At 39.3% G+C, this 17,402-nt stretch overlaps 1 protein-coding gene across 3 annotated transcripts in view; it reads right to left on the reverse strand.

Annotated features, from left to right (window-relative positions):
- Nucleotides 1-17,402, reverse strand: part of LOC124138787 (tetratricopeptide repeat protein 39B-like) — an 82,220-nt gene that overhangs the window by 45,259 nt on the left and 19,559 nt on the right. Inside the window, exon 1 of one of the 3 annotated variants that reach the window (XM_046505652.2) lies at nt 10,822-11,511. The exons of the other annotated variants lie outside the window; for them this stretch is intronic. Within the exon in view, the coding sequence (XP_046361608.1) occupies nt 10,822-10,895 (74 nt within the window). The 5' untranslated portion in view covers nt 10,896-11,511. Of the gene's footprint in view, nt 1-10,821; nt 11,512-17,402 lie in introns of those variants that run through there. 3 annotated transcript variants of the gene reach the window in all.

The raw sequence follows: 17,402 nt of genomic DNA on the forward strand, positions 1-17,402 counted from the left end.
TTCGAATGGATAGGCCTGGTGATGTTTAGCCTTTGTGCAACCAGACAGATTGCCGAGAAGGCACCAAGACTTTCATAACTCTCATAGTTTAACAATGACTTACAAAAGTCAAAGCACTACAATTACTAAGTGCACTCTACTCCAGCAAGACTACCATACAAAGTAACCTTATCTGTTCGTTTGCAGCTCACTCAATTTCTGACAATCCTAGACTGCTGACCAAGACATAAAACCTCATTCATTCACACTTTCAACATTCCCCATTATCAAGTGTATAAATTATATCTCCATGGCAAATACCCTGGAACCATTCACCACCAAATCTTTGTTTTGCACCAGAATTTAATGATACAACACCACAAATAGCTTTCCAGTCAAATTACACTCATCAGTGAGAGATTCTGTGCGAAGTTGGTAGTAATAAGAGAGAGGTGGTGGTGTCACTTCTGAAGCAAAGCTATGGTAGCTTCTAGCCGCCCTTGTGATCTAGTGGTAGAGCATCCAACCAGGGAGTGGAAGGCCTGTCTTTCAATCCCCGGCCGTGTCATACCAAAAGACCTTAAAAGATGGTACTTGTTGTAGCCCTGCCTCACGCTGGGCATTAAGGGGATAAAACAAGGACTGGATACTTTGTATCGTTAAACGTTACATCTACACAGAAATACATTCACAACTTATTGACAAAACGGCAGAAAGGAGGAAGTGATTTTTCTCCCATGTTGTTATCTCCCCTGTATCCATGACTACAAGATGGCTGCAACTGACCGTGTAATATGTAGTAAAGTAATATTTACTTCAATATACATAGAACATAGGTTCTTCAAGTACAATCAGTATCGAACACATCAGCTCCAAACATCAAAATATTTTGTAATACAATTTTCTTGTCAATACACAGCCAAAGTGAAGAGTGGTGAAATACTGCTAGTCCTAAAACTATCAAACCGGACTAGAAACTGTCCTAGAACATCTGGATTATACTGTGCAGGGTTAATCTTAGGACTTCATTTTCAGACCAATTCTCAAAATTACATTAGTTCTTTCTGTTACACATAACATGCTAAAAAAAAGTACAAACTGATTCAACCTATAATTTGATACCTGTTCAAATGGCAGGACCACTCATGCCTCCACAACATTAATCATCTAACACTGTCATCCTCTATCGATCAAACAGAAAGCAAATTACTTATACAGATTATACCCCACTGCAGCCACTCTGGTCGTCTCACGAAAACAACGACGCCAATTTCCTAATTCCAAGATGTCGCTCCAACCACCAAGTGGATACATTAGCTCCAGGCAGAGACAGGCTACCTCTAAGGCTAGACACAATCTCCCAGCTAATGACCAGACAATCACTGTGATTAAGTGTTATAAAGAAGGACTTGCTGTCAGCACTCTTATTTGCAGCCACAATTACAGAGCAAGATTATCACTCTGTGTAATGATCAAGCTTCAATTTCGTATTAGCTCATGGACTTATTCCCTTACCAGGCATTATCCTACAGCTTACCACATTAAATGGAATAAGAGCTCTAACCACACATTAAACAAGATTAGTGAGAACTTATAAACTTAATGTTGAAGCAAGTGAGTGAATAGGGAGTGAGGGGAAAAGGAAGTGTCAGCTTAATGTGCAAGGAAACCCCGATGTGATGCAGGTCTCAGACATTTACCACTTTGGTTACATCCACAAGCATGGGTATGGTGCTGACAAACCTAGAAACATAATCAGGTTGTGCCGGGATTCAAACCCACAATCATAGGTTTATGGCATTCCTAAGGGATGCAACTCTGCTGGGCCACCCAGGATACAAAATGACATTACACCACAACATCATGTGTCAACATGTTTGTCACGTTCCCGCTGTAAGACACACATGTATCTAATAACCACAATCTGCACACAACCTTTTTTCTGTTCAAGGACTTTTCAAACTCAAAAGTTGCCCAAACTGACAAACTTACATGCAGTGGGTCACCACTATTACCACATGCTTACAGGTGGCGCTATGAGCAACTTCTGCTGTTACGGGAGTTAATTCCATCAGTTCCTATCCTAATTATAGCATATCTTGATCTCACAAATTGATGATTCAAGTATCATCTGTACCTAAGTATCGATGACATTATAGGTAACATTGAATCATTACAGATCTGACACCTCCCCCCTTCAGAACTATGGGTTAAACATGTTAGCAGCAGTGCGTACAGGACATTACTAACTGAATGGTCTTGTACATAATCCCTGTGGGCATGTCTTCAAAACGTGCAAGTGATTGATAACATAAGTCCTTTAGCATGTTTAGGAACCCACAAATTGCAAAGCGCTGTGTTCCATGTCTGGTAAAGCTCAGCACACGACAAAGCTTGGCATACATGCAACAGCTGCAGAAAACCCATCCAACATGCATCACACAAAGATGACTCACACAGTACCGGTACATGCACAGTCTACTAAAAGTCCTGATCTATATTTCAAATAATTTCCACAAGATAATGTGATGACAGTAAGGATGAATTTTAAGTAGAGGAATATCCTCACAACACTCCATTGGTTATACATAAAGGGACTCTGCTCCACTCATTTTTTTAAGGTTCGGAGAATTATGGAGACATCCCCCCTCAACATAAAATGTGCTTTCATTAGCAACAGATCATCTTATCCCTTTTCTTATAATGTCCTGCAAGTATGGCCTACTGGGACATACTCTACCCAGAAATCCCACTGGGGAGTGAGTGGAGAAGACATAATGCAAATTTTATTTTCAGCAATACCTGCAATAGAAACTAACGGTTTTAGTCCACTGGTCCTTATAATGATAACATATAGCAAAGCCGATAAAAATGGCAAATTTCTACTCGTCCTTATGATACCTTAACTATTGGACAGTTTGGCAAGGACTATAGGACTAGTGCCAATTTCTAACTCTGAATACTTCAGCCTTTAAACATGTAATATAGCATAGAACTCTACAACCCACAAGTGAGTGGGTGAATGTCGTCCACAGTCATCTTACTCCAGCTATATCATGTGAGACTGTGAATGATCAAGTGTTCAAGGATCATTATTCGGCATCGCACTCGCAGTAATAATCCACCTACCCTATTTGCCAAATTAATGTCCCCTGCTCCCATAGGCAGCCACTGACCAACCTCTAGGCCAAGTAATCTTTATAAGTACCCAATCATAAAACAATCTTAGATATATTTTTAACAATTTTTTACATAAAACAGCAGATCAGTAGGCTTGTAGTGATTACAATTGAAAACGTTTTAGTTTCTTCGATGTTTGAGTGAGTGAGTGAGTGAGTATGGTTTTACGCCGCTTTTAGCAATATTCCAGCAATATCACGGCGGGGGACACCAGAAATGGGCTTCACACATTGTACCCATGTCGGGAATCGAACCCGGGTCTTCGGCGTGACGAGCGAACGCTTTAACCACTAGGCTACCCGACCGCCCCTTCGATGTTTGAAGAAAGTTATCTCACTACCACTCAATCTCTGAAACAAACTTAACTTGTGTATGGTTTTAATAAGAGACCTCCTTTGTCAATTTTCAAAGCGCCCTGGGTACTTACTATGAATGCGGTATATGATAGCCAACTGTAAATTTAGCAAGCTCGGGCCAGACAAACCAGTGGTTGATGCCATGGGCAACATCCCACTCCTTTGGGGTACACAACCATCTGCCAGCCAAGAAGCGAACCCGACCGCCTAACCACCATTTCAGCAGCTTCTCATGTCAAGCATAACTTACGCAGGACTCTGCTGCCCTGGGATCCCGACAGCACCCCTTTTTACAACACACTCCCAACAGTGTGGCCAGCTCAGTGTCCTTGTCTAGCTATTGAGTACTGCAGTGTTACAGCTTATGGGCCTTCGCCATCCTCGAATGGATAGAGCATCGGCCCAGAGAATGGAACGTTGATGGTTCAATCCCCAGCACGTCATACCAAAGACACTAAAAGATGGTACTTGATGTTACCCTATCCTTGCGCTCTGCATCAGGACTGGTTGGCTCAGGATCAGATTACAGTGTCTAGTATGTCAGTGTGCTAGCACTATAAATACACCATAATTCCGGACAGACAGACAGAAACACAGACAGACAGACAGACAGACAGACAGACAGACAGACAGATCACTAAATAAGTACAATAATTTTGAACTCGACGCTAAACCCCATTTCACCTCACCTCACATCCATCCTTCATGAAGAGCAGATATACAATGCAAATCAATCCATACATCATGTATATCATCAGGCGAATGCAAACATCACTGGAATGGATCAATGACTGTTTCAGAGCTTCCTTTCAAAGGAATATTTTATATCTTCAGTTTTAGAACCCATCTGTGATCATGGTTATTTATATAACAAAAATTGGCAAACATTAACCAGCTGTGAAAAATTCATATTTATCACACATTTATCAATGTCCATTACGTTTATGAGAACTTTTCATTCACAGACTGCGGGAAACATAAACTATCACACGCTCAGGCTAGACATATGGATACCGTGTAATCAAGTATGAAGCATATCACTGAACATCACAATAGTCAAAATGAGAAGTCAAGTCCCAGTAGCTAATGGTGGAGGTTCTAAATACATGCAGTTTTATTTCAATAGCATATTTATAGGTTTGTTGCACATTTGTTACGCTAGGATTGGATTTGTCTGGGTATTCAAGGTTTATTTTATACGTAGCTCCTAGTAGCTTGAAATGCACGGACACAAAGTCTACTTGGTGTTGTTTTCACTGATGCAATTGACTAGAGTAGTGATGGTATTACTGTACATTATGTAGAATGTAAGATAGTCATGAGAAAGCCTTTATTGGAAGAGGAAGTTAAATTAAGTTTTAGTCTACTCCAAGAATTTTACAGCAGTGGGCAGATGTTTCAAGGATTTGTTTATTCTAGAGTGAGTGAGTGAGAGAGTTGGGTTTAATGCCGCTTATAACAGTATTCCAGTTATATCACGAAAGTCCAAAGTGATGCAGGTCTCAGATGTTTACCACTTCAGTGAAACCCACGAGCATGGGTGTGGTGCTGACAAACCTAGAAACATTATTGGGGCGAACCGGGATTTGAACCCACAATCATAGGTTTCTGGTGTGCCCAAGGAACGCAACTCTGCACAGAGAATCGCGGCGCTTTGACGACTGGGCCACCCGTGACCCCTTTAAGAAGTGACAAAACAAGGAGACGGTTCATTTTAAAAAAATAATCCCATGATATTTAGTGACTATCACAAACCAAAAAACTACATAAAATAAACAAGTTTTCTTTTACATTTTAAATACAGATACAACGTCAGACATGTTAATATTTTGTTTTCCTTGGGGTTTTCGAAGAAAATCAATACACTAACATATTCTGCAATATATATCACATATGTCCAGTTTAACCCAGCCGACATAACATAATGTGGACTTGCGTTTGCTGGTGTAATTTATCACCTATTCTAAGCAAGCATTTGCTTCATGTAAATGTGCAATTTGTCTCAACCGGTCAATTCTGACAGTCTGTGTCAAGATCCCAAACCATGCATATATATGTCTGGCTTGGGAATTTATTCTCTGCCAGTCCCCGGCTCAGTCATACAAGGTGAGGTGAAATGGGGTTTAACGTCGTGCCCAATGTTTGCACTTATATAACGACGTGCATGCACGTGTATGTGTGTGTGTGTGTCCAGACTGATGCCAATATATAGTGCTAGCACACTGAGATACCATGCCGCAGTTTAACATGAATACCCCACTCAGACACAGTATACTGACTCTGAGCCAACCAGTCCTTGTTTTAGCCCTTAATTCTGAGCGCCAGACAGGGTAACAACAAGTACCATCTTTTAACGTCTTCTGGTATGACGCGGCTGGGGATCGAACCCCGGACCTTCCGCTCTCCGGGCGGACGCTCTACCAGACAACGGAGGCGGTCCTCAGCCATACAAATAAGAAGACATAGAAATATAACTAAGAGAAAGGCTTCTATATCTCAGTATTGATATTTGTTTGTTACATAAAGCAGCACTCAGCAATACTCCAGCTATATGATGTCAGCCTGGAACATTGCTGAGTACGGCGTAAAACAACAAGTAATACAAAACTGACAGCTTGATCTAATTCGATGCCCCCATACGACAAGCATAGCTTGCTGGGGACCTATTCTAAACATGGATCTCCACATGGCTGAGTGTTGATAAAAGTCAGGACCTGGAAGCACTGGGTCTGATGTCTCCCTCCATATTTGAGCAAGTTTTTGACTGCATGTTTAATTTTTCAACCCCTAAATAAGGATGTTCAAATATGAAACTTGTTTACTGAAGTGAAACAGGTTGTTTACTGTACAAACAGACATACTCATTCTTAGGAAGAATTTATAGATTCACTCATGTGGTAAACTTTGTGTCAACTTCCAGTCACGAAATGGCCATATATCTCTTCATCTGTGTATATCTATAGCTAGAAATAGAATTAACATTATCAGCATTTATCTCAGTCTCCTTGTCCAATGTGGAAATTCCTTTTTTCAATAGACATAAAATCTTGAATATTTTCTGCTCTGCCCAGTCTTAGGTGCCACAATTTGAAGTACAGAGTTGCAGCCCTTAGGTGTGCCAGAGACCTAGTATCATGGGCTCCCTCGTACACAACCCCAACTCACCCCAACCCCCAACCCAAATGACCCCAACTTAAAAGTACTGAAATACGACATAAGTGGCCTTTTCGATTGAGGCAAAAATGTTTGGAGATGTCAACATTTTCACAATTCAGTTTTCAGGCGGATGTCTCAAAACTCAAAGAATCCATTTTATATATTTAAGAATAATTTTTTAATTTGACGTTTACACGATGTACGTCTTAAGTGTATGAACGACACAATTTGACGTTCATAAGTGTATGAACCACACAATTTGACGTTGATGAACTTACACAAAGTGAAAGTCAATTCTTAATTAAACTCTAAAACTGCTCCCTAGAAAATGTCATACCAGTGTGTCTGTAGTTAATGTTGTGACAACTCAGTTGCTATGAGATGAGGTAGACAGGTCATTAATCACCATCAGGAATTTAAGAGATTATCACTACAGCCAATTACTTACCACAACCATAATGCTTAATACCAGTTGACTTGATTACAGCCCACATGACATTTACAGGACTCTAATACCCAGCTCTACACATACCTCATGGGCCATCATACATTTATTGGAGTGCAGTCAGAGGATTAGCCACATAACGCTTGCTTGTTTAGCTATACAATGCTGGCCTGTAAATAGTCGAGTTTGGAGAAGACAACCAGTGGTTGATACAATGAGCAAAGTCCACGCTGTTTTGGTACAATGACACGCAAGTCACTGAGTCTGACCTCCCCAACTGTCAGGGTGCCTTGACCAGGATCATATATAAAAAATCACATAATAAACACTTGCAGGGGCTCCATGCTTAAAACTGAATATGCTGTTTTAGCAATGTTTTGATTCAGGCATTTAGACAGCAGTCAATCACTTCCCCTGGCCTTGACATTTGAAAGCCACATGGACATTCTCCATTGACTCAAATGTTAAAATGAGTTTCAACAGTTCAGGTAAATTCAAGAAAATTTACGTTTGGATTCTTTGTCTCAACCGCTGTAAGTTTGTAATTTTGAGAATATTTTTAGATTATTTTGTGTTTTATTCCTCGAGAAATAAAAGTACAAAATATTCCATCATTTGTTCCATCAAAGTCTCTAAAGTTTGAAATCAACCACCATCTTTACAGCACCATATGCTGGAACAAGGCAGGCTGACTAAGAAGTGTCAGAAATTCTGCAAACAAAAGGTTAAGTTATACACTAGTGAACATTTGGATCACAAATGACTGGATCATAGATGTTGTGCTAGAGAGAGTCACCAACAGGGATAGGACATTCTCGAACATTACCATGACGTTGTCCCTATCCAATAGGCCACACTTCTATGTCACTACTTAACTAAAGAAACAGTTTGGAACATAATGCTGAGCCGGTTTTATACAGTGTGCACATCGCTTTTATGTTTATACCTCTATTAACGCAAAAAATATATTGAGGTCAATTCATAATTCTTTTCACTACGGCAGTATCCAATAATTATTGTAATCATCATGTAGCGTGCAGCTGATTGGATATCAATCAGCATCCCAATATTTGATCAGCGTCACATCAAGTGTATATATATTGGTGTGTATAAATGGTTTATAAAATCCAATACAGGTATTTATATGCAAGATTACTTGTTATTGAACCGCACATCATGCCACGACTCACGACTCACGACTGCACAAAACCATGAGGCTATTGGGAAGGATAAGGATGTCATAATCCATATCGCCAAAAAGTGAGGGGTGTTCTTACAGTAATGCATAGAGTTATTGTAATGTCTTTTTAATTACGGATATCAAAACAATGTTATTAAACATATTTTAGGTGCTAACATATTTTGAATGATGGCCATGGTTTAAACAGGTTAGACCATGAGGAGCCGATGTCTAATTGTTGAAATGGTCAGCCTAAGACTTTAACTGACCATTTCAACATTTATATAAACACCAGATCCCAGTGGTCTAACCTACACATACATTTCAGCGGTCTCAAGCACAACGAGACTAAGTGCTTCACTGTACATTATGTACTTAAATATGCACAAATGACCATGTGTAACCAGTGATAAGCCAAGAATGTAATTGTAACAATTATCATTCCAACATATCTGAAAGCTGACAAGCTTGACCACAGCCTTCGAAATTCAAGCTAGTCCACTAGCCCGAGACTGCTAAATTGTACTGAGGACAAGTCAAAGTCCAGTGATGGTAGTCCTACCTTGTAGCATTGAGGGCCATATTCCTGAACTAGTTCTCAATGCTTCAATATTGCTACAAGTTGGAAGTGAATAAAACTGACAGAAAATGTAAACAGTAAACAGATTAGTCTTATTCAAGCAGGTCTAGCAACAAACTGGTGAAAGTTTCCACAAGTACGGTACTTGGGACTAGGGCTGGGACAGGTAACTCGGGTACTCGGGTCGGGTGGGTCCTGAGTAGGACCTGTGTACCCACAGGACTACCTGGTCCTGTGGTTAGTCACGTGATATATTGTTTAATGACTACAACCCACTATAGCTCAGTGGTTACACTAAAAGTCGCCAATGTTCACAACGCTTCCTGACGATGCACACATTCCTTTTGACTTGTATATGTTTGAGTAAAGATAAAGCTTCAGTCAACTTCAGTGAACGCATGATCTGATTGTTTGATACATGTATCTAAATAGTTTTAGCCTGGGTTGTAAAACAATTACCAATCAGACATTTTGTTCCCTACTCTTGAGCCTTGCAGTGGGACCCCGGGTAGGGTTGGGTAAAAGGGGTTCGGGTACCCGGGTAGTAAATTTGGACTCGTCCCAGCTCTACTTGGGACTAGTCTTTTAAGGAATGACATTTCTAAGGCTCGACCAGAGGTCTGGTTTGTTGCATATTTCATTACAAATTATATAACTGGCCAAGGCCCCATTCCACAATGCGATCATTGCGCTAAGGTGATTGAAACTACCATACTTTAACATAGATTTACGACTGTCGTAGCACTAAGGTGATTGTAACTCCCATACTTTAACATAGATTTACGACAGTCTTAGTGCTAAGGTGATCGTAACTCCCCTACTTTAACATAGAGTTACGACAGTCATAGCGCTAAGGTGATCGTAACTCACCTACTTTAACATAGAGTTACGACAGTCATAATGCTAAGGTGATCGTAACTCCCCTACTTTAACATAGATTTACGACAGTCGTAACGCTAAGGTGATCATAACTCCCATACTTTAACATAGAGTTATGACAGTCGTAACGCTAAGGTGATCATAACACTAAAGTGATCGTAACTCCCCTACTTTAACATAGATTTACGACAGTCATAACGCTAAGGTGATCATAAATCCCATACTTTAACATAGAGTTACGACAGTCATAGCACTAAGGCGATCGTAACTCCCATACTTTAACATAGACCTTTGACAGTCATAGCTCTACGATCGCTTTGTGTAATGGGGCCCAGTGTTAGAACTTAATGGAGATACTGGGGAGGTAGAGGTTTGCTGCTGTAGTCATCTGAATCTAGGAATCCCTCAAATCGTACATCTTTCACATTAGGCTGATGTCAAGGACTCCTTGACTTGGACGCTTCATTTTGAATACTACCAAACATAAATTTAATCATTATAACCGAGGCATCACAATTGACAATACCAACACTACATAACCACGATAAGCAGGATGTTCTTAGAAATTTACAATATTCTGTGTTCAAAATTCAGCATTTCCTTGTCATAATGCATGTTAGAGATTGATGGGGTCCCTGGATTCAAATACCATTATGACCATACCAGCAAACACCAAGGACCCTTGATTTCAAACACTGATTTATACTTAATGAAAACATATAGCACACTACCATTGTTATGAAGTCTGGTAACAAACTGCCAGTATGCTAGTATTCTTAAACAAAGGGTGACTGAAATATCTGACATTGGTAAGATTTTCTACTGAAGAAAATTAAACTGTATGTTACTAATGCTAATTCATGCAGAAAACTTTGTATCCATTAACATGATAATCTTGTTTAAGGACTACTTCTATAGTCTTGCAATTATACACAACACCTAGCTTCAGACCTAAAACAACTCACCAGTTCTAAAACTTTGAACAAATGTATTCAAACAGAATGAAAATAGCAGGATAAAACAGAAACTAATAAACAGCATGTCTTCAGTTACATCTCAAACTTACCAACCAGCTGTAGTTTTGGGTCTCACGTCTCCAGACAGGAAGCTGAGGCGCCGGAACGGTGACCCGCCATCCATGATGCCGGACCAATTCTCAACTCATGTCAGTGCTACTACCAAAACAACAACCAGCTTGAAAACACTCTCCAAACCTTATCCACCTGTCCTGCAAGAACTTTGCTGAATCCAACTGTTTCGGCTAGATTTGTATCACGACTGCTACCAGAAATACCTCTCAACTGCACACAGTGTTTGTCATGCAACGAACTGGTCAATACATTTAGCCAACTCAACAAGCCTGCACAACCCTGCACAAAATCATTCCCGCAAGTCAAACTACAAATAAACCTTTGGAGGGTTTTTTTCCAAACTGGCCTTCTATTTGAACATCCTTTCTAAAACTGATTACAATGCATAGGTCCTCGAGAGTCGTCATTACTGACAAGCGATGGGGATTATCACATTGTAACTTAACCCCCAACAGAAGTAGTTATAATAATGAAAGCTTTAAAGTTATTGATTGCTGCAACATCTCGGAACAGTGATGGATGTGAGTGGCAGATGCTCATCTTACCACATGCTCCAAGCCCTCGTCAACATGCTCAACTTTAAAAAGTTGAAAATATCCAATCTTGGGGCATAATTTATGAATAAAGACAGTTTCATCTGTTCATATTCTGAAACATTGACTGATTGTTATACTACATGTCCAAATGATATTTATTTTAATTTTAGTAAAACTATAGAGAAATATCCTGTCAAAATTTGCCAAAAACATAAAAATGTCTCATATTTGTCTCAAGCAATCACTGGAAGGATCTATTTCAGTATTATAAGGCCAAGATTAGGGCTGGGACGGGTAAATCGGGTACCCGGGCCGGGTGGGTACTGAGTAGGACCCGGGTACCCACAGGACTACCCAGACCCGTGGTTAGTCACGTGATATATTGTCTAATGACTAAAATTATCTGGCACTCTATGGTTACACTACAAAACATTAATGTTCGCTTTGCTTTCTGACTATGCACCATTCCTTCTGACTTTTCATATGGTTGAATAAACATATAACTTAAGTCAACTTCAGTGTATGCATGACCAGATTGTTTAATACATGTATCCAAATACGTTTTGCCCGGGCTATGCTAAAAAAGTTCCCAATCAGACATTTTGAGACATCTCCTGAGACCTGGAATGGGTACCCGGGTAGTAAATTTGGACTCGTCCCAGCCCTAGCCAAGATGATTTTCAAAATGATTGTTAACTTACCAAATCAGGTCTTTAGCAACACAGCATGATATATAAACATGTACAAATTTCATCATACACCTACTGTGAACAGATATAAATGTAAATCTATCTAAAGTAGGATTCACAAGAAACTGTCGACCTATATACCAGGGTACTGACTTCTTAAAAAGTCATATTTAGCACTGTCTATCACAAACCAAGACAGTATTCATCTTTAACTGTATTTCATAAATATTGTTCACAATTCCCATTTCTCAAGGTATGTTCCTGTGTCTCTCAAGTTCAATCAATCTATGGGGGCATGGGTGGCCCAGTCGTCTAAGGCACCGCGATTTGGTGTGCAGAGTTGCGTCCCTTGGGCACGCCAAGGGTTGTGGGTTCGAATCCCGGTTCGCCCCAATTATGTTTCTAGGTTTGTCAGCACCATCTCTGAGACCTGCATCACTTCGGGCTTTCCTCCCACATTAAGCTGACACGCCGCGATATGACTGGAATACTGTTAAAAGCGGCGTTAAAACCAACTCACTCACTCAATCAATCAATCTATGCCAGCTACATCCAAACTGTGCTGGAGATATCCTCTATTTTTTACCTCAAAAAGATACATATCTGTGTTGATATGATATTTATGGAGCTTACACTAGCAAATGCATTTATTGGAGGAGGGTACGAATGAAAGCCATACATATCAGTAAGTGAGTTAACAGTTTGCCTTATTGATTGCAAAAAATGCACCACACTTTTCATATACCACCATATAAAGAAACTATTAGACTTTCATCCCTATTCACACTTTTCATATACTACCATATAAAGAAACTATTAGACTTTCATCCCCATTCACACTTTTCATATACCACTATATAAAGAAACTATTAGACTTTCATCCCCATTCACACTTTTCATATACCACTATATAAAGAAACTATTAGACTTTCATCCCTATTCACACTTTTCATATACTACCATATAAAGAAACTATTAGACTTTCATCCCTATTCACACTTTTCATATACTACCATATAAAGAAACTATTAGACTTTCATCCCCATTCACACTTTTCATATACCACTATATAAAGAAACTATTAGACTTTCATCCCCATTCACACTTTTCATATACCACTATATAAAGAAACTATTAGACTTTCATCCCTATTCACACTTTTCATATACTACCATATAAAGAAACTATTAGACTTTCATCCCTATTCACACTTTTCATATACTACCATATAAAGAAACTATTAGACTTTCATCCCCATTCACACTTTTCATATACCACTATATAAAGAAACTATTAGACTTTCATCCCCATTCACACTTTTCATATACCACCATATAAAGAAACTATTAGACTTTCATCACCATTCACACTTTTCATATACCACCATATAAAGAAACTATTAGACTTTCATCACCATTCACACTTTTCTGGTGTTTTGCTACACGGGATCGTGATAAGTCATTTGAATTTTCAGGGAGATTTAGCCACTTCTGTTTGTCTTTTAAAATGTCACCAATTGTTGATTTTTCTATGGTATGTCCAAATTCAGTGCCATAATGCTAACTGATGGTTTCTAAACTTGCTGACAGGTGTTTTTCCTTAAACAGACAAATTTCCCTTTTTTCGTGTGCTGTAACTGCGTGTCGCTTACGTTTTCGCTGGTTGACAGGCCATACTTACACAACTTTGACCTCTGACCTCCACAGATGCCATATTTATCGAAGGGGATTACATGTACAATAAACAAGCTCGTCTCAAACGTAACTCAGTGTCACTTGGTTAATTGACTTCTCACGAATCAAAGGATAACAACAAGCAGAAGTGTATTGTCCGGATAAGTGAGACAATTTTGTGTGCATTTCAGTGTGTTGTGTATAAAAATGACCGTCCGGTTCCGGAAACTGAATTTCCGTATATACGGGTAAATATATATAGCAATTATTTCGTTTTGAATGAAAATCGTCCGGGAACCGAGGTTTCCGGATATCTGAAGTCCGTATAAGCGGGGCAGGACTGTACCACCATATAAAGAAACTATTAGACTTTCATCCCCATTCACACTTTTCATATACCACCATATAAAGAAACTATTAGACTTTCATCCCCATTCACACTTTTCATATACCACCATATAAAGAAACTATTAGACTTTCATCCCCATTCACACTTTTCATATACCACCATATAAAGAAACTATTTGACTTTCATCCCCATTCACACTTTTCATATACCACCATATAAAGAAACTATTAGACTTTCATCCCCATTCACACTTTTCATATACCACCATATAAAGAAACTATTTCAGTTACATCACAGTGTGTCAGCTTTATGGAGGAGTAAAGCCCGAAGTGATACAGGTCTTCGACATTTACCACTTGGTGAAACCCACAAGCACAGGTATTATGCTCACAAATCTACAAACATCATCAGGGCAAACACAGGATCATTAGTTAAGGTTATAGGCCATCTAAGGGATGTGCCACCTCAGGTGACTTGGTCACCTATGCCCCCTCCCCCATCACAGACAAGAAGGCAGCTAGTGGACTGGGCACTTGTAGCTCTATGACAGACGTGAGTCTCTGTGTCACACTAGTGTCAAGATAATCGTAGCCATACATATGCTAGACAAATGTCTTTCAATCTATAACCCAATAGTTGATTGACAACAGTTTGGAAGGTGTTCAGTAAAAGCATATCCTGTTTATCTCACCAAACAGAGAAAACTAGTGGATTCATAAATTACTTAGTCCATTATCAGTCAAGAATACCATTCAAAATAATTAGCCAATCAAAATGTTTAACCCTGATTATTCAATATCCATTACACATATTACATTTTACAGCCAAATACCTTCAGGCTTTTGCCTCAATGAGAGCTTCATCACACAAACAGTATGAAACTGAGGGGAGCCTATGTCTTTTGAGGCTTGCTCCTACAGTCTTGAATCTCAGGACCACCCAAATCTTTAACATCAGGGTAATGACAAACACTGACAAGGATTTTTGTCCTTTGGTGGCTGGGTTTACAGTCCTTCACCATGTTCAATCAGCAATCACGAACACTCATCCACCCACTACATTGTGGTCATTCAATCCCCAATTCTGCAGCCACTTAAGAAAATGAGTTACTGAGAACACAGTCTTGCCTGGAAACCCCACATGTCCATTGTGTAAGAAGCTGCATTTGACTGATGGGTCTAGTTACATGATTATCGGATTATGCGCACCACTTCCAAAATGTCCAGGGGAGCAGACAATGACATGTAATGGACAAGACTAAAATCTTCAATTTCTCTGAAATTGTAGACTGTTTTTCAAATTGCATGCCACAAGTACACCCCCACAAAACCTGTCAAGAATCAATGGATGCCTTGATCTGCGGAGAAATATCAGAATCTAATTTCAATCACCACATCCATCACCAATATCAAAAAGTCTTGCACAGTAACGTTGGGATCCAAAATGCCATGGTTGAAAAGCTAAATCGCTTATTCCATTATCAGCTCAAGTTCACAATCACGACTTTGGCCGTTAAATACATTTGACAGACACTGTGACAATAATCCAAAATGACTGAGCAAGGCACCTACAGAAAAATAGAGCGATGAAGTTCAGATAACCTGAATATTTGAATATTTCCGAATCATAGATTGAAGCATATGAAGTTACTGGGCCAAGAGGTAAAAGTATGACGACACTATGTCTCCCTATTTGATGACTTATTTTCAGACCCGTGAAGATCCGAGGTAGAATTGGTCTTCAGCAACCCATACTTGCCGTAAAAGGTTACTATGCTTGTCATAAGAGGCGACTAACAGGATCGGGTGGTCAGGCTTGCTGACTTGGTTGATGCATGTCATCGATCCCAATTGTGTGGATCGATGCTCATATCAGTCACTGGATCGTCTTGTCCAGACTAGATTTTTTACAGACCACCGTCACATAGCTGGAATATTGCTGAGTGCGGCATTAAACAACAAACAAACAAAACTTATTTTCAATAAAATGACAAACGTACAAATCGTAAATTGCGAAAGCACAAATTCACACCTCCTTTTCCAAAAAGCTGGATCCTTGCTTGCATATTCAAACCCTCAAGTACAGGTATGGTGCTGACACATTAGATAATAATCACGGTGAATCAGGCATTTGAAGCCACTATCTTAGGATCCTGACATGCCTATGGGAGGCAACTGAGCAATTGCAGTGCCTCAGTGGACCTGGACCCCTTATGTCAGAAGGTATCATAGCTCAGCCAATAGCTTGACATACTATATGTACAGGACCGCCTGATCATTCTGACACTGGTCATTTAACATAGGCTGACCAAACAATGACTGTTCCCTGGTATCCTTCAAGACCCAACACAACGCTAAACAATTCTCTTGTTTACACACAACAGATGCCTTATGTCCACTCGTCTGCATTGAGAGAATTAAGTTTTTTTCTGAGATTAGTATGTCTAAAAACTTAATTACACTTTTTACTGTTCAAATAAAAATACGATGTTATCTCCAGTGCCTCATTCACAGAATACTATTGAAGCATGTCTGAAAATCAATCACCATGGGAACAGTTTTACATAAAAGTGAAATGTGTATTTAACTTTCAAAAAATATTTCTAACCACATACGTTTGAAACGTTTATCTGAAAGAAAACAATAAAACATCGTTGGTGCATAAACACATGCACATTTCCCTCAATTTCTATTGAGCACGAGATTCCACGGATGGCATCATTCATGCTGTCACACAAGGTTACAATACACCGATGTCATCGTTTAATCGTCATCTCCCACTCATCCTAAAAAATTCCCTTTTGTTTGAGATATTACACTGCATCTTTGACCATAAACTTTGATTCATTGCTTCGGATGCTTTAGATGGGCAAAAGGCTGATTCACATTCTTTCTTTATCATAACTTCCAAAAATAAGCAAAATAAGACAGCTGATGCACAGATATCACAAACTATTTTCCTCTGATAAACAGCTACAAATTACAAAATGCAAAGATGTGTCTGATCTTCAGACTGAAACACTATACCACTGCTTGATCCTTGCCAGTATGATACTGCTACACGCAAACAACTACATCCAGATCAGTAACTCTTTTCTTTGAAAGCAAGCAGATGCTATTGATAATTGAAATGTCAATTCTACAGAAGTCTTATGTATACAGTATTGATTTCTCTATAGCCTTCCAAATCACTGATTAACTTCTACCGGTCAAGATTTAGTATAAAATAACAATGCTTGATCACAAGACGTGAGTTTTTCTTTTGTTATATTGCCCCACTCAGCAATATTCAAGCTATGTGACGGCAGTC

The sequence above is a fragment of the Haliotis rufescens genome, unplaced genomic scaffold, assembly GCF_023055435.1.
Source record: "Haliotis rufescens isolate VD_foot unplaced genomic scaffold, xgHalRufe1.0.p SCAF_2, whole genome shotgun sequence".
In the NCBI taxonomy this organism is placed as follows: Eukaryota; Metazoa; Mollusca; class Gastropoda; order Lepetellida; family Haliotidae; genus Haliotis; species Haliotis rufescens.